At 41.7% G+C, this 22283-nt stretch overlaps 1 protein-coding gene across 4 annotated transcripts in view; it reads left to right on the forward strand.

The window, feature by feature from the left end:
- The window catches only part of LOC124266358 (palmitoyltransferase ZDHHC3-like), a 115663-nt gene that overhangs the window by 9355 nt on the left and 84025 nt on the right, over positions 1-22283 (forward strand). For 3 of the 4 annotated variants that reach the window (XM_046701166.1, XM_046701168.1, XM_046701169.1), the window contains exons 2-4: positions 1071-1182; positions 5433-5772; positions 7414-7538. In XM_046701166.1, the coding sequence (XP_046557122.1) occupies positions 1145-1182; positions 5433-5772; positions 7414-7538 (503 nt within the window). In that variant the 5' untranslated portion in view covers positions 1071-1144. The remainder of the gene's footprint in view (positions 1-1070; positions 1183-5432; positions 5773-7413; positions 7539-22283) is intronic. The other variant, XM_046701167.1, reaches the window with a different exon arrangement.

Consider the following 22283-nt stretch of genomic DNA (forward strand, 5'->3'; position numbering starts at 1 on the left):
GAATATCCAGCAGGTGCAGTGATTACGGAAATATGCCCTCGTTAAAATAATGTTCAGTGCCTCGCCAAAGCGCGGCACTGAACGCCAAGGCACGCACTGTGAACATTATTTCAACTCGGGCATATTTCCCGTAATCACTCGTACCTCGTTGGTTATTCTCTAAGTGTTACCATCTTCCTTCCACCTGTATATGTAACTGTTTAACTGGTTGTAATGTGTTTGTGGAGATTCTGGGTTCCCAGCCGAATTATGCTGGTCATGCAAGGCTACCTAATGGATTGGGTCGTCTTTGTGACATGCCTTATAATGAGTTCATGATCCTGTGGAAATTGCTTATGTGAATCACTGGATTGTCCTATCTGGATTCGATTATTTAGAGAAGTCATGGTTATGAAGCTCGAAAATTGCTGAGTGTGGTGTAAGCAATAAACAAACCCAACAAACTAAACAAACAAACAAACAAATAGTTTCCTCTGATATGTTTCATATTGGGAAATATTTTACGAGAATTTTAATGATTTACCTAAAATATAATATTAGGGATAACTATTTTTGCATTTGTAAACGTTCTGATGTCTGTGATAAGTACGGTGACTTATCACTATTAAATATTGGTGACCCTTGTCAACGTGTCAGCAGAGAGTATGTTAGAATATAGACTTAAGATGTCAAATCTCTTTTACAAAGATTTTGCAATGGGCCATTTTCATGGGTTTTCCTATATCTTTACCAAATTTCAAAAATATCTTTCCGATATTTCCGATGACAATCAGTAGATGTTCTGGTATATTAACTAATCAGAAACCTGGCTTTACAAATTATACAATGCTTACCTCCCTTGCTTTCTTGCTTTATGTATATAGTGTATGAAAACTATGATATCATAACTTGATCTTTTTCATTTCCATGACGTTTCAAATAATGTAAAGAATATTTCATATTTCTCTTTACAAATTGTCAGCTATGTCATGTTGCTAAAGAGACCCTGTTCTCTATGCAGTACAACATATGCATGTTGTTTCCTACCCACCAAGTGTTGTACTACAGTAGGACCTGTTCCTCAAACACAGATACTGAATGCAGACCCTATAGGCTCTGTATGCCCGGCATGCTGCATGATTGGTCGCTGAGTTGAATACAAGCAATGCATTCCAGTCTGTCGTCTGAAGGGCCGAAACGGAGGTAATGTGATAGACATATATGACAGCTATTCTCACTGTTGTGATGAAGATGCTTATCTGTCACTTGTGACATGTTGTATTGTATGATATATAATTACACACCATGTTCGCTGAGATAGACACAGCAGCTATAGCCTCTCATACATACAGACACTGAAACAAACATATCCACAACAGCCTATGCAAATCTCGATCTGTTGGCACGTCCAGATTACGGAAGTTTCTGAGTCTAAAAGTGACTAAATATCTTGGCTCCTTTTCATCATGTTTTTCATGTTTTACTTAGATAAAACTTGTATTCTGTGAAAACAAATCATTTTCAGGAACTATGTCAGCCATGTGTCTGTTAGTCCAAGACTAGTAACAGTCAGGTTTAGATTTCTGAGTCTAAAATGACGAAATTCTCTGGGCTCCTTTTCATCAAGTTTTATCATGATTTACTAAGATAAAACTTGTTTCCAGTAAAAAATCATTTTCAGGAACTATGTCAGCCACGTGTCTGTTAGTCCGAGACTAGCAACAGTCAGGTTTAGATTACTGAAGTTTCTGAGTCTATAATGACGAAAATCTCTGGGCTCCTTTTCATCAAGTTTTATCATGTTTTACTTAGATAAAACTTGTTTTCCGTAAAAAATCATTTTCAGGAACTATGTCAGCCACGTGTCTGTTAGTCCGAGACTAGCAACAGTCAGGATTAGATTACTGAAGTTTCTGAGTCTATAATGACGAAGTTCTCTGGGCTCCTTTTCATCAAGTTTTATCATGTTTTACTAAGATAAAACTTGTTTTCTGTAAGAAAATCATTTTCAGGAAATATATGTCAGCCAGTGTAATCATGTGACAAGCCATGTGACTTTGTAGCGACAGGGGTCGCTACCTTCAGTCTTGCTCAGTGTACTCCCCACAAGCAGACGAATGTTTGAACTGTGTGTTTGAACGTTGCTAAATTGAGCATCTGTGAGGAAAAGGGAAGCTCATTTCACTTATAGTTTGGCATGAAATGCATGTGGACCCGGTTTTTTGTAAATATCTCTTCATCCAATGACCCAATCGATCTCAAACTGTGCAAGTGGATGTTTTGTCAGACAACCTAATCACATTGTAAATCACCGATTTTATGCATTTGTATTAAAGAATCTGTCTATGTAACTGTCAACAAAATAAACAGCAGAACGCAGAATGCTTGCAGAGGGAGGGAGCCAAAGACCTGTAACAGCAGCAGTGTTGGGTCATAAAGGTCAACGTTCGTCAATGTAGGTCAGCTATGTACGTTTCATGTAATCCGACACCTGATAAATCGGTTTGCTACGTTTGCTCTCTTTTTAAAAAAAATTCAACACATTTCTAATTAAACGTTTAGCAAATAAGCTTTCATGATGACAGCTAGAAGTAGTCAATGTGAATGATCCAAACGGTCTATCACTGTGCAGTGCACAGGTAACTATCATGAACTGCAAGTGCATTTACCCTTATGACCCAACACTGCCGCTGTTGACAGTTACATAGACAGATTCTTTAATACAAATGCATAAAATCGGTGATTTACAATGTGATTAGGTTGTCTGACAAAACATTCACTAGCACAGTTTGAGATCGACTGGGTCATTGGATGAAGAGATATTTACAAAAAAACGGGTCCACATGCGTTTTATGCCAAACTATAGAAGATATTCCAGCTCAGTTGAGGAGCATTCTCCAGCGTCAGAATAACCTGGAACGTCAGTTTGATCAGAATTTCAACGCTTGCAGCCCGTTAATTTCAGCGCCGGAGTGTGACCCACGCGTTAATGGCGGCTTGACGGACGTTAGGCCTAATACTACAACTACTAGTGACCGGCATCGATCTGCTCAGTCGTCTGATGGTGTCTTCGTGGATCAGGACTTGTAAGGCCAGTTTCAAGCTATAAGGGACAGCCTTCAGAGGATCAGACTACCTCCAGAACTTCGACTCAATGAATCCAGACGTAGGTGTGCGCGCTAACGACAAAGCCCACTTCAACACGCTAACCCGTTCGGCCCGGTACGTGGAGACGTCACTCAAGCTATTAGCTTCTTTTGATAAGGGCAGAACACCGGTCTTGACCAGGTTGCTTCGCTGTTTACTATTCTTAAGGCTCATATGTGTTATCTTCAAGATGAGCATGCTGCCTTACTAGTACAAGGACAGTTCGATCCCAGCACATCCAGATTTTGTAGCGCCTTACAGAACAATACTAGTGGCTTTTCGCCTAGTGCTTTGGAATCGTTCAGGAGTGCAGCTTCAATCGCCGCTGTTACTGGACAGCAGAATAGACATCACAATAAGTTTCAACACCGATGCAGATTCACTAGAGGTCGTGGTGGTCATGATATTTATTCACAATTTTCGAGTTGTTCCTTTCCCCAGAGTCGATCTCACAACACGAGTGGCCAGCTTAGGAGCGAAAGCGACGACTAGTTATAGTCGTTAGAGTTACCTCCCTTGGCATGGTGAACTATTTACATCGTGTTTCAGCATGGGAACAGATTGATTCTCCAAGCACTGTTATTGACTGGATCCGTGATGGAATTAGGAAACCTTTTCTGAACATTCCATCTACATTTGACTTTAATAATCCTTCCTTGTCAGTAAAAAGAGTGTTCATTTATTGATTGCGAGGTAAAAGACTTGCTCGCCAGTGGAGCTATTGAACCATGTACTAACACTGACTTTGTGTCTGCTATTGGTTGTGTGCCAAAGAAAAACGGTAAACTTAGACTTATTAATAATTTGAGGTATCTTAATTCTTTTTGTAGTGTTTCAACTTTTAGAAATGAAGATATCAGAGACGTTGCAGATGTTATTAAACCAAAAGATTACATGGTTAATCTTGACGTTAAAAATGGTTTTCATCATGTCCCTGTTCACCCTAATGACCGTGACTATTTGGCTTTTAGTTGGAATGGAAGAGTTTTTAGATGGTGTGTTTTACCATGTTTACCATTTGGGTTAAGTTGTAGCCCATATTAATTCTCCAGATTCCTCAGGCCTGTAGTCAAGTATCTTCGCTCTGTTGGCCTTAGAGTTGTTGTTTATGTAGATGATTTTATACTTATGTCAGATAGTAGGCAAATTTCAGATCATAAAGACTTATTGTTGCATACTCTTGAAGATTTGGGTATAAGGGTCAATTATGACAAAAGTGTTTTAGATCCTTCTCAATGTGTGGAGTATTTAGGGTTTACAATATTTACAAATACTGACAGTGGTTTGGTGGAGATCAAGGAGGCTACATGGAAGCGGATTCAGCATATTAAGAGATACATACGTAGAACTTTACACAAACAAACTGTTACAGCTCGATGTTTAGCCCGTGTCTGTGGGCAGTGTGTGTCTGTCAAGCCAAGCCGTGGGTGCATCCAGGGTAAAGTGGAGAGTGATTGTAACATATACTCTGGAGATTATCGAGGATGTGATGTCTTGAGCATGTTGAGTTTACAATGCAGGAAGTTATAATTTAAAACAAGTGGCTATGCTGTTCTCATGCACTTTTGTCATAAGCATTCCCGTGACAAGTAGTGGCAATTGTTTTCACTCTTTGAAAATCCTTAATGATTTGACATTTAGTCTATCATTCTTGACTGTATGCTTCAATTTGGTGATAAATTGACTTTAAACGTGGCGTTAATTGACTTCTGATAGACTACAGTTCAGATTATGTAGTGAACACAAAATCACATGAGCAGACGTGCTTCAGGACAATCTATTTGTTTTTTAGTAAGTGTACCGGGAAATCATTGAGAATGCATTTAGAAGAATGAACATGTCGAATTGTCATTCAATTACCATTAAAAGGCATAATCGAAAACTATTTCCAAAGAACAATCATTTGGATTGAAATCATTATTTTTTAGACCACTCCTGCAAGACAAAGACGAAAAAGCAATGTTTTTTCCTCAACACATTTCATTTTCAGAAATGTTTATTATTGTGTAAATCCTGAGGCCAAATGTATTTTCATGTTTTCTGGAAGAAATATATTTTTTAATGAATCTGGCTGTGCCACCATATCCAAATATCGTCCTTTTAGATCGAAATAGTGTAACTTTAGACTTTTCAAACCAACATATGTTTGGACTTTGATTTCCTCAATTTAATTTTCAACTACAACATTTCAACTCTGAAACAGAGTAAATATGATTGTGTTCTTTCCTCCTGTTTTTTCTAAATTCCCATTTCCGACAATGTAATGTAGTTATTGATATCAATATGTCAATTATCTTTGTTTGCAGGGACTCTCCATCCCACACAGGAAATGAAATGCAGAAACAGTCCAAGCAAAGAAAAGTCCCTGTCGAGGATGGAGTCGTTACAATCGACTGCGCCCCTTACTGTCGCAAAATAGGCCTGCATCGTCCCCCTTTCAGATACGTGTGGTGCGTGAAGGATATATGTGGTGTGATATGTGCTATATTCACATGGCTGCTGATTCTGTACGCGGAGTATGTAGTGATGTTCGTCATGCTGCTGCCCGGTCACAACATTCTCTACAGTCTGGTCCATGGGATCCTGTATAACTTGTTGGCGTCCCTGGCCATCGGGTCTCATCTACGAACAATGTTCACCGATCCTGTAAGTATTGGACCGCAACAAATCCACTGATAAGGATTGTCACGAATGTAGGGTAACAGATGGAGTGAGTTTAGTTTTACGCCACACTCAGCAATATTCCTATGGCAGCGATGGTAACAAATGGAACGTTTTTCCGACTACAGTAACAAGCCAGCAATTGATGTCTTCAGTATATTCAGTGAAACAACAACAAAATATATTAGTTGGCATGTTTTGACCTTGTTGACAGTGTCAGTTATTATGACAATGGACCAAAGAAGATCCGGGTTAGAATTGATCTTCAGTAACCCATGCGTGTCTTCTTAAGACTAAGAGGCATGGGGCGGTGGGGTAGCCTAATGGTTAAATCGTTGGCTCGTCACGCTGAAGACCCGGGTTCGAATCCCCACATGGGCACAATGCGTGAGGCCCATTTCTGGTGTCCCCCGCCGTGATGTTGCTGGAATATTGCTATAAGAGGGGTAAAACCAAACTCAGTCAGTCAGTCAGTCTTAAGAGGCGACTATTGGGATCAGGTGGTCAGGCTCGCTGACTTGGTTGACACATGTCATCGTATCCCTATAGATCGATGCTCATGCTGGTGATCACTGGATTGTTGATTATTTACAGACTGCCACCATATAGTTGGAATATTGGTGAGTGCGGCATAAAACTTAACTCACTCACTCAGTCTGTGTTGTTGTGTAGGTGTTACAATCATCTCAGCACAAAGTTTTCTCTCTGGAATAGGGCCCCGAGAATTGGATGAATTTTTAGAGGGTTGCTCAACACAGATGTAGCTGGGCAATGCAGATAAATTCAATGACTGAAAAGTGGGCAAGATGTGGCAGTTGATATTTGTACATCAGGTACAGATAATTGGTGTGATAATTGTCAGAACATTCAGAAACTACCAAACATAACCTCTGTTCATCATGTACGCACGTAGGCTTTTTCAAGCTGTACATAATGTTGATACATCATATAAGAAATTATTGACTTTTGTTCTTTATCAAGCATACAATAAAATGCCACAGGTAAAATATATTCGCCCTGTGTTTTAGCAATATCATGGCGAGGGACACCCAAAATGGAGTTCACACATTGTACCCATGGGGGGAATCGAACCTGGGTCTTCAGTGTGACGAGCAGATGCTTTAACCACTAGGCTACCCCACCGCCCCGAATATGATGGCCTTTGCAATATATAAAAGAATGCAGCTGGAAAGAAGAGTCCTTGTCATGACAGAGACAAAATATTTGATGATTTGACTATCTTATTCTTATTATTCAAATACTACTGCAGAAATCCTGCAACAGCTAAGGATCCCACTTCTTTTTTAACTCACCCATGATGGTTTGGTTTAGAAATTAGAATTGGCCTTCAGCAACTCATGCTTGTCGTAAGAGTAAGAGGCGACTAACTGGATCGGATGGTCAGGCTGGCTGACTTGGTTGGAACATGTCATCGCATCCCAAATGTGTAGATCGACGCTCATGCTGTTGATCACTGGATTGTTTGGTCCAGACTCAATTATTTATAGACCGCCGCCATAAAACTGGAATATTGCTGTGTGGTGTTAAACAACAACCAAATCATTTTGAACTCGTATGGCATTATGAAAACAAAAGCTCCAACACAGCTTGGAATGAATGTTTCAGGGTGCAGTACCGAAGGGTAACGCGACGCAGGAGAACATCCTTCGTCTGGGGCTGAAGGAGGGAGAGGTGGTCTTCAAATGCCCAAAGTGTATCAGCATCAAACCAGAGCGCGCACATCACTGCAGGTGAGTCGGGGAACAGTCAAGGATTGTGAAAACATATTCCAAAGGAGAACGTTTCCTGATCCAGCGTTTGAAATTAACGTCGGTCCTTAGGACCGAAGCTGACTGAAAACCACTTGGACCCACAAGCTTTTGTTTTCTGCAGGTCCTTAAGGCCGACAGCTTATTAATCTGTTCATCCCCAATAACTAAGAGTATTATTTCCATATTAAGATATAGGGCCTAAACATTCTGATCAGGACCCACAACTTTTGATGGTTCTGGGTCCTTAGGGCTGCAGCTTTTCAGGTTTAAGGGCAAACACTGCCCTGATCAAAGCTTGGTTTTTAGCTCACCAGAAGCGAAGGAGTTTGCAATGTTGAATTGGATCTAAGCTGACATCCACTTCTGGCTTTTCGGCATAACATACTACCCATCAAAAGTTTAGACTCACCCAGTGCTCTCACTATATGTTATGCATATATATATATGGTTACATCGAAGATGACTTTCTCCACTAACTTGGGGGAACCAACTGCAAACCTTATGCAGATGCATTGTATGAGGATCATGCATCAAAGTTCTGAAAAACATGTGCAAATATTAAAAATTCTCCAATTTTCACTGAGTTTCATCATTTATTGAACCTGTGACAATAACTTTTTCAACGTTACGAATTAGTTTTACAATACATCAGTTCATGTGTAAACAGTACCTTAAAACAGTATGGAATATTTTTGCAAAATCTTGTTCAGAACAGTTGACTGAAGTTAGTGGCTACATTTACACTAGTGAGTCTAAACTTTTGATGGGTAGTATAGAAGTTGTAGCTGGAGGTAGTTGTATAAAACCTAATGAGGGACACATAAAATCATTTATTACCCTTGGATGAGTTAGAAGATTTTTTATTGGTTTTTAGCCAATGCACATGAAACCATACTCTAATTTTTAAGTGTAGTATGAAGTCATCTTGCCCTGTTCCAACAGGTTGTACCTTGACCTTGACACTTTGTGACCTTTGACACTAAAATCTAGTGGACAACATTACATAGTCATGACAGTATATAGATAAAGTCCCTTCACTTAAGACTTACCTGCAATCAAATCTCATTATCGGACCTCCATGTCAGAATGTTGTGAATTGATCTAAGACAAAAAAAAATGTCTCATTAAACATGGTGTTGTGTCTTAATATTCTAGATTGAAGCAATAACATCTGATGTCTGGGAGATAATTCTGTGTGAACTAACAACCAACAAGGAAATGTTTGTACAATTAACAATTGTATTATAAATTAAGTGATTTACAAATCAATACAACTTGCTGCAAAGTTGTCAAGTTTCAAAATCAGGCCAAAGTTGTATACCTAAGGTGAAAAGATTACCATCACATGGTTGTGTGAATGTCTTGTAATGAGAAAGTACAGATACATGTGCTTGCCCCTGTTGTATGTATATATGAAATGGCTTCTGGAACTTCTTTACTAAGCTGACTTAATATCCGGGTTAGAATTGGTCTTGAGTAACCCATGCTTGTCGTAAGAGGCGACTAGCGGGAGCGAGTGGTCCGGCTTGCTGACTTGGTTGACACGTCATCGTATACCAATTGAATAGATTGATGCTCATGCTGTTGAACACTGGATTGTCTGGTCCAGACTTAATTATTTAGAGACCTGGGCCTAGATTTTCGAAGCTCTCTTAATGCTGAGATAGTCGTAAGTTAATGTTAATGAATGGCACTTACGACTATCTTAGTGCTAAGAGAGCTTCGAAAATCTAGGCCCAGGCCATATAGCTAGAATATTGCTGAGTGTGACGTTAAACAACAAACCAACAACCAAACCAGTCTAATTGTAGGAACCAACAATCCCCTGCTCTCTACTGAACTTTAACAGAAGTAGTAGACAGGATGGGGGTTTTGGATCAGGGTAATCTAAAGCTTCATTTAATAGATGAAGCCTTAGTCGGACCCTTCCCATTACCATCTACTACAAAGCTTTATTTCATAAAATAAAGACTTTGGTCGGACCCTTAGCTCTTGCTACTATAGGGTATCTTGCCTCTATGTCGTGTTGACGGGAGGTAATACTGTGTCATACGGTACGATCAATAATTCTTCTCTCACAAACCCCCATCCTGGCCCATCCCTCAAGTAGTACAAGGTAGGTTCGCCGGCTTTGATGTCTACTTTATCTATGTTGTAAGTTTTGATCGACCATATCGGATCGGTGGCACGCTTGCGACTATCACCCTCATGTTCTCCAGGCTGGTATAGATACCTAACTAGGGCCCTGTCTGGTATTTGTTTCTCCTTCCCATGTAATGGAGCAGCCGGTTCGGCCATCACTGATTTTAGTTTGATAGCGTCTGCCGGTTTCTTACCGGTGAGCCGGGTGACCTCATGGTTTATTGCCGACACCACCTTAGGGAGCCGTTCAACCCATTCAGTCGATCGTTTTCCAGGGGTGGCCATCTCTCTAGCGTACTGGTGCCCAAATAAACGCTCAGCCAAAGTCCTATTAAATCTTTCAACTATGGCTTGACTCGCGATGAGCCCCGCAGTACCACGCCTAACCCTTGTATCGCGGCTTAGTCAGCAACCGCGATACGGCACCCATGAACTCTCGCCCGGGGTCAACTTGGAGCTCTGATGGCCATGTCAACGGACTGCGTTTGTATATCGCTCAATGGCTTGAGCCACCAGATTCGAATCTTCGCGGTCAATGGTTCAGCTTCCTTATACCGGCTGGCTACATCCACGATAGTCAGAGCATATTTGTAGGTTTTACGCCTCACCCTGTCGCGGAGGTAGGAACAGCAGGTCTGCTTGGTGAACGCTATTAGGTACATTAATACCAAACTTCCTTCTAGGCACATAGCGTGGTGGTGGTAAATATATCTGCCAAAGTGCTTGTTTTTCAAGCCATGTTTTGACCTCCTCCGGGATACTTTCGAGTTATTTTAGATAGCTTATCTACAGCTAGCTCCTTTCCAATATCCACGCTGACTGTAGTAAATAGCCTCAAACTTTTTCTGGTTCCGTGACATGTCACCATTTATTTATACCTATGTTCTTGGTTCAATTTTCTCATGTCCATACGCGTACGTGTTTATCCCATCAATAGCTATCCAACGTTTGGTATCCATAGGCTTACAGGGACGCCTTTGTTTATTGTCAGCCCATATATCCTATGACTATCACTTCTAAGTGTGTTCATTTTATGTTTAAAGGTACCGGTCTTGAACAGAGCTTCCTTTGAATCTGGCGTGTTTGATGTGTTGTTTCACCACGCACTTCTTAACACCCTTAGCCTTCCGGATTTCACCATTGTCAGCCTTCAGTATAGAGTACATCTTTAGGCCTCAACCCTATGTACTCGGCTATGGGCGTATGCCAGCACACTCGTCCTTCATCTTACCTAGGACCTTTTATTCACCGTGTGTGTATGGCATGGTCCTTGGGGTAGTCGCTGGTGTCGCATAAATCGAGGTGTTTTTCATGTCCTCGTGACACGCCCTCGGTTCAATCTCCATCAGCAGGGAATCCGTGTCAGTGTACAGCACTTCACACCTGTCGCCGCATTGTTTCTTCAGCTCGCTGTAATAAAAGTCATACATCAGGTGTTTGATAAATCAAGGATGCTCATCCCAACGTAAACAGGCCGGTTTAATATTATGTGACTTTTCTTCATGTGTATGGCAGCCAGGTCGTTATCGAATATCTTACTACACGGTTGAATGCAGGGTTAGCGATCAGCTTCCTGAGTTTTTCCTCCTCATTCGACCGAACCAGCTTCACGCCCACGCTTCCTCAGGTTCTCCATCGTCTTACCGAATACCGAAGTTGTTCATGAGCTTGTAGAGATTTTCTCAAAGTCACTGGTAGCAAGCTGGAGGTCTGTGTTCATTCTGATATAAGGCTCCATCCAAGGACTTTGGGTAAACTTCAGCACTCTGTGTATTTTGGTCAGTTTCATACCCAACCACAGGTACAGCTGCAGGTTGCATAGTGCACTATGTATTTGGTCTTATTCATTAAAGTTAGGTAACGAAGTTTTTTCAACACCGGCCACCCGCCTATCTAACAAGTTATGTTGGTATTCAGACATCCAGTTCAGTTAACCCTCATAACGCTCGGGGCTAGGGGGGTAACTGTTGTGTGATGTGTGTAATGCCTTGGGATACTCCAAGTCAACTTCGAGGATATAACCTTTGTTCGAATCCGCGCAGCGATGCTCATAATATCGAAATCGATGATACCCATTCGAATCCCCTGTGGTAGATACTGACTCATAGCCCATCCGTACAGGTTATTTTATACGAGATAGAGAATGTGATTGGTTGGTTTGCTAGGGTCGTAGCCATTCAATTATTGATTATTTGCTTTTAGCGCATCGCTTGGTTACCATGGAGATCCCACCGCAAACCTTTTCTCAACTAACAGGTGCATGTCATAATCAGTAAGCAATTCCAACTTAACTCCGGTCTTTTAAGCAAGGCATCCCACGATAGGCCTGGGCTGGTGTAATACCATGCTGGATCTAGTTTATACTGCTTGATACATGTCCGCCTAAATGTCTCAAACACGCCGGCTAATAGTAGTACATCCATCTTCAAGTACAGATCGCGTGATAGTCACCCAGGTTTTACAACCAAGTTTATTCCATACATTAATAGCGCATTTAGTAATCGCCTTCGGATATTTCCGAAGTCTGTCAGATTGCTGTAAAATTCTCTGATGGGAGGTAGTCTGGTCTCGGGCGAACTTAGTCCAACTATCCATGTACTCATAGGGATACACACCCTTCCTCATAAGCAGAGATCTAGTCTCGGCGTCTGTGTATCGATCGGTGATAGGAAGGTATCGCTGGCTTTAATCGCTGGCTAATGACGACAATAGAAATTGACACGAAGTCAATGAACCTAAGTCCGTCTAAGCTGAAAGAGAGATATTTCTCCATGTTGTTGGGGATGCATCGCTATATTACCATCGATTTTCGCGATGGCCTGCATGATTAAGTGAGAGTCGCACCCTCTCAAGTTGTGAAAGACAACGGAATGTTTATTGTCTTAGGGTTGATTCTAAGCTTGAGGTTACACTCGCTATGAGCGGCGCTCTATACTTACCGGTTATGTGACAGTGATCTCACCGAATCACCGTTCAGTGGTGAGTCACACACGTGACAGTTAATGCTACGGGAGTGAGCTAACCTGTCGGCTCGGGTCATACGCATGGGAGCGATTCTATACAACTTTTCCCTAATAATTTCTTCTTCCTCCTTCAAACACTTTAGAAACCTTTCAACCGCGTCAGGACCCCTGTACACCACGGGAGCTTTCGTTTCCCCATCACAACGGACGACTATGTATCCAAATCCACATGCTTCATGCTCTTGTGTTTTGTATGTGAAGCTCTCACCTGTGGGTAGAGCATTGAGGGTCCCCCCAACAACCCCGCCTGTGGGAGCCTCAACTGGTTTGACCAAGGCTTCAAAGTCGGCGTATATAATATAAGGCACGGACATTTGGTGCTTGTGGTTGTAGAATTTTAGGATATTGTCACCTTCCTCGGGCATGTCGATGCGTATAGCCGTCTGTCCCACACCTTGACAATACTCCTGGTGGGATTCTAATAAATCAGCTCGGCTGAAACCGTGCAGACATCGCATACAAAAGTGTTTTTTCCCCTTGTGTTTCGACTGATCGTACAACAACCGACTGAAATGTTTTATCCACGTGTAGTGATACTTTTCACCTCGTTGGATCATGAATATATTGATAACACGAGGGGGGTTCCCCCCCTTTCCCACCAACGAGCTGAGTCTGTGTATTATTGTTGTGTCGCTCTTCGTGTCCAAAGACATTTATAGCTAGATTATTCTGTTTTTCTACTTTAGTGATCTGAGATATGGTGGTTGGTTCATCTATACCATCCCAGTTGAGTCCATCGTCTTGGGGATAACTAGAAGGCCTGTTCGAATTAGTGTCAGCTGGAAACAAAGCTGATCTGATAGCTAATCTCAAGCAATCGTTTCCTCTATTCTTAACGTTTACTATGGCATGTTTTTTCTTATAGTAGGGAGGTAAGTCTAGGTATGACCCACCTCTGAATGGTACGTAGTTAGCTATGTCTAGATAGATAATATCGATTTTATCTACAGCCCACCCGGATCCCAAGTGTGTGTAGCGTTCTAGGTGTTCCTGTATCTGCTGAAAACTAGTATCGATCGATGTGTTTATAGTCTCTATCTGGGTCACGACCTCTTGTACACCTCGAAGTAAGGCTGAACGCTCTCGGTAACATCCCCACGCTCTTCTCGAGTGTCATTTTAATTGTGATATGAAATTTGATACTTCCCAGACTGGCTAGTTCCTGTTTTATTTTATCATCTATCAGGGGCTTAATATCTGAGACATCTATATTCCTATTAACATGCATGCGCCAGCCTCTTAAATAATTACCTACAGCTACCAGTGCATACGAACTGTATAGTATTCATAATTGCGTACACAACTTAGGAATTAATGTCTAATTGGGCCGCCGTGAAATGTAAAAAATCATAAGGTGTTATATATCCTCTCCGTCACCCCAACCAATTATATTTAGATGGGCTGTTTCGATCCAGTGCTCACACTGTTTGATATAGTATTCCTTGAAGTTTAGCAGGTATTCGATATACTTGTAAAACAATCTATCTGATATTGAGTCGTGATGTTCCCCACACATACTTAAGGACGAAAGTATACTTAACACCATCTTTAATCCATACCATTTTCAATATTACCTGAAATCTGAAGTTTAGTTTATCTTTGAGTATGTTTTTTTACCTGAGATTCGATGTCTTCACTGGGATCAAGTTCCACAAACATATCTATCGTAAGTGTGTAATAATCTCTAATTGGGGTCTATCTTGAGAAATCGCCCACGCTCTTTTATGTAGGCCTTTTATTCTCGTAGATTAGGTGATGTCTGACTACGTTAGCCCGTGAGCTTTACATAAACAATAGTGACCTTTGACCCCTATACCACACACACAGAACACGCAGTAATTAGGACTTCCCATGTGGGAATAACAGTACCCATGAGTACCGCGATCCCCTACCACAGGTCTCGGTCTTCCCCATAAGTATATATTCACATCGGTACATGTTAACATATTTATATGTGTATTAGTCTAATTGTTTCACAACCAAAGCAGTCGCCGCTATACCCAGCGCTATGAAGGTCAGTTCACGGTCCATTTGTCCCTTGGATGGTGTGTAGTACTGAGCGAGTGTTGGCTTCTGTAGTGGCTCCAATCGTTTACCAGTTAATAAGTAGTATTGTCTCGCCGTCGTCGACATCGTGGAATGTTTGAACGGCATGGTTTTCACGCCGAGTTGTTCGTTAATGTAATCGATCCTCTGGAGGCGTTGTTTAGCGTTCGGATTGTGCGGCCTGTAAATTCTCAATAGCGAGATTATGGCGCTTTCTTTCTTCCTGTATTTCAGCCGCGTGTGACTCTCGTAGTTTAGAGAAGAGGAAATTACTCCCGGAAAATGCCAGGGCATTCACTAACGCACCACCGACCATCATAGCAATCGTAGCCATCCTTATATTTATTTCATAATATCTTCAGGTATTATTCCTTGTTTTACTAGGATGTCTTTTGTGGCCATCGCCATACCAAGGTTCATTATTAGCATACCCATATCCTGCAGGTTGAAATCTAGCTTGATAGTCGGTTGTTTAACCCCCTGGATGCCACAGGGACATATATGTCCTTCCCCTTCAACCCTCAATTTCAAGTCGAATAAAAATCAAAATATCCCACGCACACAAATACACTTCACAGTTTCGAATTCTGCGGGAAATTCCCTGTTTCTTGATACCATCCACTATTATTTTAAACAAAGCTCAAGTGCTGAAAATGACCTTACAAAATAGGCTTCATCGAAAATGGCGACATTTTTTACACAGTATGAAATCGCGATTCACAGCGTTATTTGCTGTATGTTTTGAAATGTGAAAATCGGATAATTACTGTGAGTATTGAATTTCAAAAATAACATATTTATGATCACTGATATCAGTTTTACATGAAATCGCTAATTATAATTCTGAAACGCTGTCGATGAATCTAGAATCGGTTGGGATGTTTTCGAAAATGCACTTACACGAACGCCCAGAGAGCCGCTTTCGCCATATTGATAGTGTTTACAAAATCACGCTTTTGAAGGCCGGTATTGAGACTTTATTACATCAATGATATTTCATATTCAGCTTCAAAAATGCATCACTGAATTCCCCATACATTTAAGAATCAATTTGAAACTGGTCTGTGTCACCAATAATAACTGTCTAGATAAAATGAGACTAAACATATTGGGTGTGAAACGAACGCTGTGCTTGAAAGACTGCGCTTTTGTGTGAAATGTAAACAAAGACAAATTCGATTTTACACTGCGTAGCATTTTCTGAAATTTTCAACATTCATCCGTCTATTCATTGCTTTGCAATGGCTCAATACCTTTAGAATATACATGGAAAGAGTATCGTGAGCAAGAAATAGGAAATTATAAATAGATACAATGCAATGATTTGATGATTCATAAGAAATTGTCAAAGTTTCCGTGCAGCGTGACGCCATGACTGACGAAATCACGCAGAACGACAACGGTAATTATCTGCATTTCTGTCCTTTTCTCTTACATTATAGTGAAAAGATAAAACATATAACAATACACAGATAGTCAGAATCATTCTGATTACTTACATCTCATATTTATGTACAAACGATCCCTGAATCAGTGGAAGGGTCCTCGCGAAACCCTCTGTGTACCCCTTGTCAGCAAAGCCGCCATTTTGTAAGAAATCGGTCAGCGGTAGTGATGTCATATACGCCAACATTGTTGTACATATTAGGCAATTTCTTTGAGGTGAAGGTCGGTTGAACAAGAGTAAACACAATCGCCATATCCTTCCGATTACACTGTCAGTAATTATGATGTATATTTTGCACATAGTTCGGATACTTTTTCATGAAACTGACTTCAGTATCTACATTTAGCCTTGTTCAATATCATATCATACATGCATATAGGGTTTACGGTGTTTTATTCTTTGAAAGTTTTTGATTGTTTGAATCATATTTACATAAGAAAGTGACATATTTATTGCAATACACCATATTTTAAACCTTTACACAAGTGTTAGAAGATCAAACGTAGCCATAACTGCAATTACTTTAGTTCCTATGATGTACAATATTCAATTTATTTGGACTAATATTGCAATTTCATATGAACAGGTTAATGAACGGTGATATGATTCAACCTTATACATAAAACTGATAATATTAATGACAATTATTTATATATGGTATGAAATGTACATGCACACATATTTAAAGGAATTGTCTTGTTCATTGCATAATTTTGTGTCGCTTTTTATAGACAAAAGAATGATGCATATAGATCGGCAAGGTGCGCGTTTGTTGGCAACGCTTTATGATTCTCTATCATTGTTTTCGATAATATATTCAATTCATATTCGATTAAATAATATTGTGATGACAGGATATCAAACTCTAACTACTCATAGGAAAATTGTTGAAAAATATATATACCATCTCATGTGTTAATTCGACAAATCTTATATCCATATTCTAATATATAGTTCCATATATCAAAAGCTATCTTTATGCATCTGTCATTGCATACGTATGAAGAGAAATAGCTTCATAATCATAAACAAACAAATTTTATCCCAAACAAAATGTTCGGTGTTGTGAAATATTTTTATTTACGTTAAATTGATGCCAAACAGGGTGCGTGTTGGTCACAATAAGATACGCTGTCAAACTGTCTAATTGTTCATATATTCAGGACACTATTTAAATGGAAAAATCAGTCATTTTATGTTTTGTCTAAAGAGTGTAAAATTCTGACATAGAAGTTTAGACCTTTATACAATTAATGGAAATTAAGTGAGATATATACTAATCAGCATACCAATGTCGTGGTTTGCCCGACGCCGCCAAAATGCATAAAACAAGCTGATGACGTCAAGTAAAATGTTGTATTATTTTCAGCAATTTCGTTACATTTGAAGATATGGCTAGTACTTGGTAATAACGATGCAAAATTAGTCAAATTACATCTACACAAACAGGAGAATATGGGAATCTAAGAACTAACTTATATATCGGATAGGGCCATTCAAATCGCTATTACGTGCTTTCAAAAGTAATACGCTGTCAACTTTTCTTATAAATTGTGAAACTACCAAAGCGATCCGCTCTCATTGGGGAACTTTGAATTGGAATAGTGAGGTTCACCAGAATATAAAATAACGAAAAATATAGCGTCCGTGATCCACAACACATTTTCTCCAAGTGATCTGAGTTACATTGACCTAGTGTTACGCGATAACGGAGTTATGCCCCCTTATCATTATATCGCGGTATGACCTCTCTTCGCCGCTTGACGCCATAGAAGAAAATACATTTTTGACATTTATTGTGAGTCATTTTAATGTTGAGCGATAACGCCATGCACAAGCACATAAACCCAATTCATATACACTTATGTCGCTCAGATATCAGGCTGTATTTCCTTCGCCACACTTTCCGTAAAGATGGCCCATTAAAAATTCAGAGCACAGTGCTTTTTATCGGTGCGCGATAAAAGCGCGGAGAAATTTACTGTTTTTTAACGCATAACAAAAATTTGGACAACATTTAGCAAGGTCTATTTCTCAAACCGCCAAGGTAGTTGCACTTATATTTATACCAACGGATAGGAAATTTAATATTCTACATTTCTGTGTAATTTTATAGCCTTACGTAGATCCAGGACCACGCGAGAGCAATTCTCGCACAACGTTCACTTTTCAAACTGTATGAAAATGTGTGCCTGAAAAAAAACTCGGCAGCCAGGGGGTTAAGCACCATTTTGGTCAACCGAGCGTATCCTACGGCTAGACTAGCGACCACGGTGGCGTGGTATGCGTCGTTGACGAACGTTTTCCCCTCAGACATTATGTATATGATATAAAAATATATATTTTATTGCATGATATGCGGGTTGACCTTTAATTCCGGGTGACCCTCACTGCGTCGTGTATATAACCACGAGATAGCCACGGCAGCAGTTGAGCATACAACTAACAAGAGTCGCTCCGGGTGAGTCACCCTGATAATTTTATGTTGGTTACACCACCGTCTTTTACCGGCAGCTACTCTCTTAGGATTCTTCTGCCTGGTCACCTGTGAAGGGGTCACCTCCAGTTGTGGGGTCTCCTCCAGTTGTTGGGGTTCCAGTTGTGGGGTCTCCTGTGCAGCATCCATCTATACTATTATTATTATTTTTCCTCTCAAATTGACAATGCTTTGCGTGATAATCGCCGCCGTCACCGGGGCTAACAACATACCATATTTGTGATACAGCTCGCAGCTAATAGAGCTCAAGGCGTGTTCGATAAAAGGGTCTTTCTCGAGGTCTTCCCACAGGTAAAGTCGGCGCTCCGGGGGGATGGGAAGGAAGTATGACGCAATACCAGTGTATATCTGGGTCATAGCCGATCCTATTGTTTTTTGTCATCTCTGCACCTAATCTAGCCTCAGATTTAGAATGCACAGTTTATCGATTTTCCGGCTGACATTTTGTGAATTTTATCCGAGTGTACTCCCCAAAGTAATGTTTGGCTTTGCCACCAACAGCCAACGCCACCAGTTTCTCTAAACATCATCATCCACCTGTGGTGATTGGGGTACCAACAGTTGCTCTAACAATTCCTCACACTCCATCCTATAATGTAACAAGTAAGTTTTAGTTTTAACTATATAATATACGATATAAGCGAAACAGAGAAATGAATGTTAAGTTGCACACGACGAGCACTTCAAATACCATAACTATACTAAGCATTGCTAAGCTTTTACTTAGCTTTGCTAAGAATTTACTAAGCATTGCTAAGCATTGCTAAGCTAAAACACACTATAGGCTACTGGTTGGTCTGTCTTGAGCACGAGCTTAGCGTGTTTAGTTTCAGCTAGTTGTTTCTTCACCCGCTCCCGCTCTAATTTGCTCATCACATCGTTCTCTCAAACACTCCTCGAACGAATCCCTGTCCTTGCAGTGAAATAAGGCCACCCATCGCGTCTGCTCCCTGAGGTCTTTCAACACCGAGTTGAACTTCTGCGTTAGCACCCAGACGCTGTGCTTGGCGTGTCGGCCTGAAAATGCCAGGCAACGATAGCATATCTCTCTTTTTGTTATCTCGATTATTAGCTGCAGTCGTCCAGTATGAACAACGCCGACTCCCCTTTAAATTTCATATGGTAAGCTTTCAACCAGTCCTGTAGACGTGGCCCCGATCGACTCTGTGTACGTCCGGGTCCGTCATCACCCAAGGTCTTTCCGTGTAATGCGCTTTTATTCATGCTCAGAGTAGGGCACATGATAACGATGTGATCGAACACATCCCTGTAGTAACCCTCCAACATATCCAACACTTTAAAACGGTCTTCCCACAGCCAGTCTGCCCGCACACTATGGCGCAGTGTGGGTCGCGGGGTAAATCAATAGATGGCTTGCACGAATCTCCCATTGTCTATATTAAGTTGCGCGTCCATAATCACGTACAGATATAATTTCAACTTGCCAGCGGGTTGAGCCTTCTTGGTAATCTGGATAGTAATTCCTTCGCTACCATTGTCTATTCTACGGCCGCTACCGTGTAGTTTATCGTCATCCGTGGATCGCATGTCCAACCACAGCGCGTACTTGTTAGTTAAGTATTCGCCGATTTGCACGGAGGATAGGTCCAGGTCTTTGGCTATATATGGATGTTTGCTCGGCAGCTTTTTATCTCATCCCACTGCTGGTACGCGACGCATACCATGACTAAACAGCTGGTTGGGCACGCCCTCGATGGTCACTTCCACCTTTTCGATCTCGGGTTGAAAACTTCGCTGTCCCTCCGAACGGCTCGTAATCCTCCACGGGAACGACCAGGATGCCTTTCATCGATCGCTACCGCACGTTCAGGTTGATATTCCACACAGTGTCGCTTCTTATCCCGCATCGACGATAGATCTATGTCTTAATATCGCCGATCGTACAGGATGGCTACATTACCCGAAAGTACTGGCTTCGAACCTGCCTTGCCAGCTCCGGACTAGTGACCATGTCGAACTCTAGAGAGATGTTGTCTATGGTATAACTAGCCTCATCGCCGTTCGGGCGACGCACTACTTTGCTGTAGTCGTTAAACGTTAGCTCGTATTCAAGCCTATCACCCAGCTGCCTGGTAAAACGGGCGCTGTTCCGCGGAGCAACTCGAAGTCGAAGCGGCACGCAGAACCGGGTTCCCGCACGCTTGAGCGATGGCCTTTTCACCGTCCGATGATCTTAGATAACTGGTCTGCCGTGAAGGCATACCCACGCGCGACCTGGTCGATTTGTTGATGCCCTGGTACACGCCATTGACGCGTTTTCTCCTCGCTTTTCCAGAGGTCCTTTGTAGCAGTGAAAGACGCCGCTGTCGCCGATGCTCAGCACCTCGCTACCGGTGATCTTGATGGTGGTTTTCTTGATGATAGCTCGACCTACGTTCCGCACTAGCTCGCGTTTGTCGTTGTCGGAGGTCAACGTGATGTTGAACGCCAGTCGAACAGTGCCTGGTACAATGAGGTCATTCGCGCCAAGGTTTGGAAATCTAACCAGCAGCGCTTTGATTCTGGTCTATCTTGCTGGGATTGTTGGTGATGGTCACCGACTGACGCACGGCTTTGACACCTAGTGGCTCTCTCGATCTCCTGAAAGGATCTAGTTTTCACCGTACATTGTTATATAAATGAAATATATAAGTTTTAATACTAAATAATGGCCGAGTATATCCCTATGGAGGATATGTGGGATGATAGTGCTCAGGCATTCGGGGATGATGTTTCATCCTCGCAAGGTAACGAACTCGTGAAGCAGGCCGTCAACGGGTTTTACGATGGTTTAAAAGAGGATAGAAATTACGAGAGCCGTTGGGACGAGACTATACCAAGTTTTTGTCGATAAGAATGGCACGCTGCGATTAAGAGCTTACCCGAGATCGATCTTATGAATAAGCGCACGAGAGAACCGCTTGCTTTATCAACACCTCGGCAGTCGCCATGGTGGTGACTTGATCCGCGATGAACTAGGCTTCAGTAGATTACGGTGGCGCGATTTCCACCTAAGATCCCCATTCAAGATCTGCAAGACATCAGGGGCGCACACATCGGATCAAGATATGTCTGATAACATTGAAAAGGTATTGGCCACCTACCACGACAAACCCTTACCCGATTCGAATTTACCTCTCGAACTACGGGGCTGGACATGGCCATGCAAACCATTCGCGGACATCTCGTGAACAACACAGCCAAACTGGACGCGATAGACGACCACATCGCCCATGAAAAGCCAAACTCGGTGAAACGGAGGACGAGTCTCTGAAAGCCACTATCGAGGAACGAATACGTAATTTGGAAGAGGAAAGGAAGACCCGGCTGGAAACGGCATCCTCCTTCCGAGACCAGCTTCGATCCCAGGTCAGCCGTGTGCGGGAAACCGTTGATCGAGTCCTCCACCAAGACACCACGCTAGCTGACAGGATCCGAATCCTGTTCCGGGAGCAAGGGATCACCATCGCCAGCATTCTGACTGCATTGGGCTTCATCATATCAACCCTGGTAGTGTCACTTAGTGGGGGTACACCCACACCCCCAAGTGGTGGTGGTGGTGTTAAATC

The sequence above is a fragment of the Haliotis rubra genome, unplaced genomic scaffold (assembly GCF_003918875.1).
Source record: "Haliotis rubra isolate DU_JTF1 unplaced genomic scaffold, ASM391887v1 Scf125, whole genome shotgun sequence".
Classification (NCBI taxonomy): Eukaryota; Metazoa; Mollusca; class Gastropoda; order Lepetellida; family Haliotidae; genus Haliotis; species Haliotis rubra.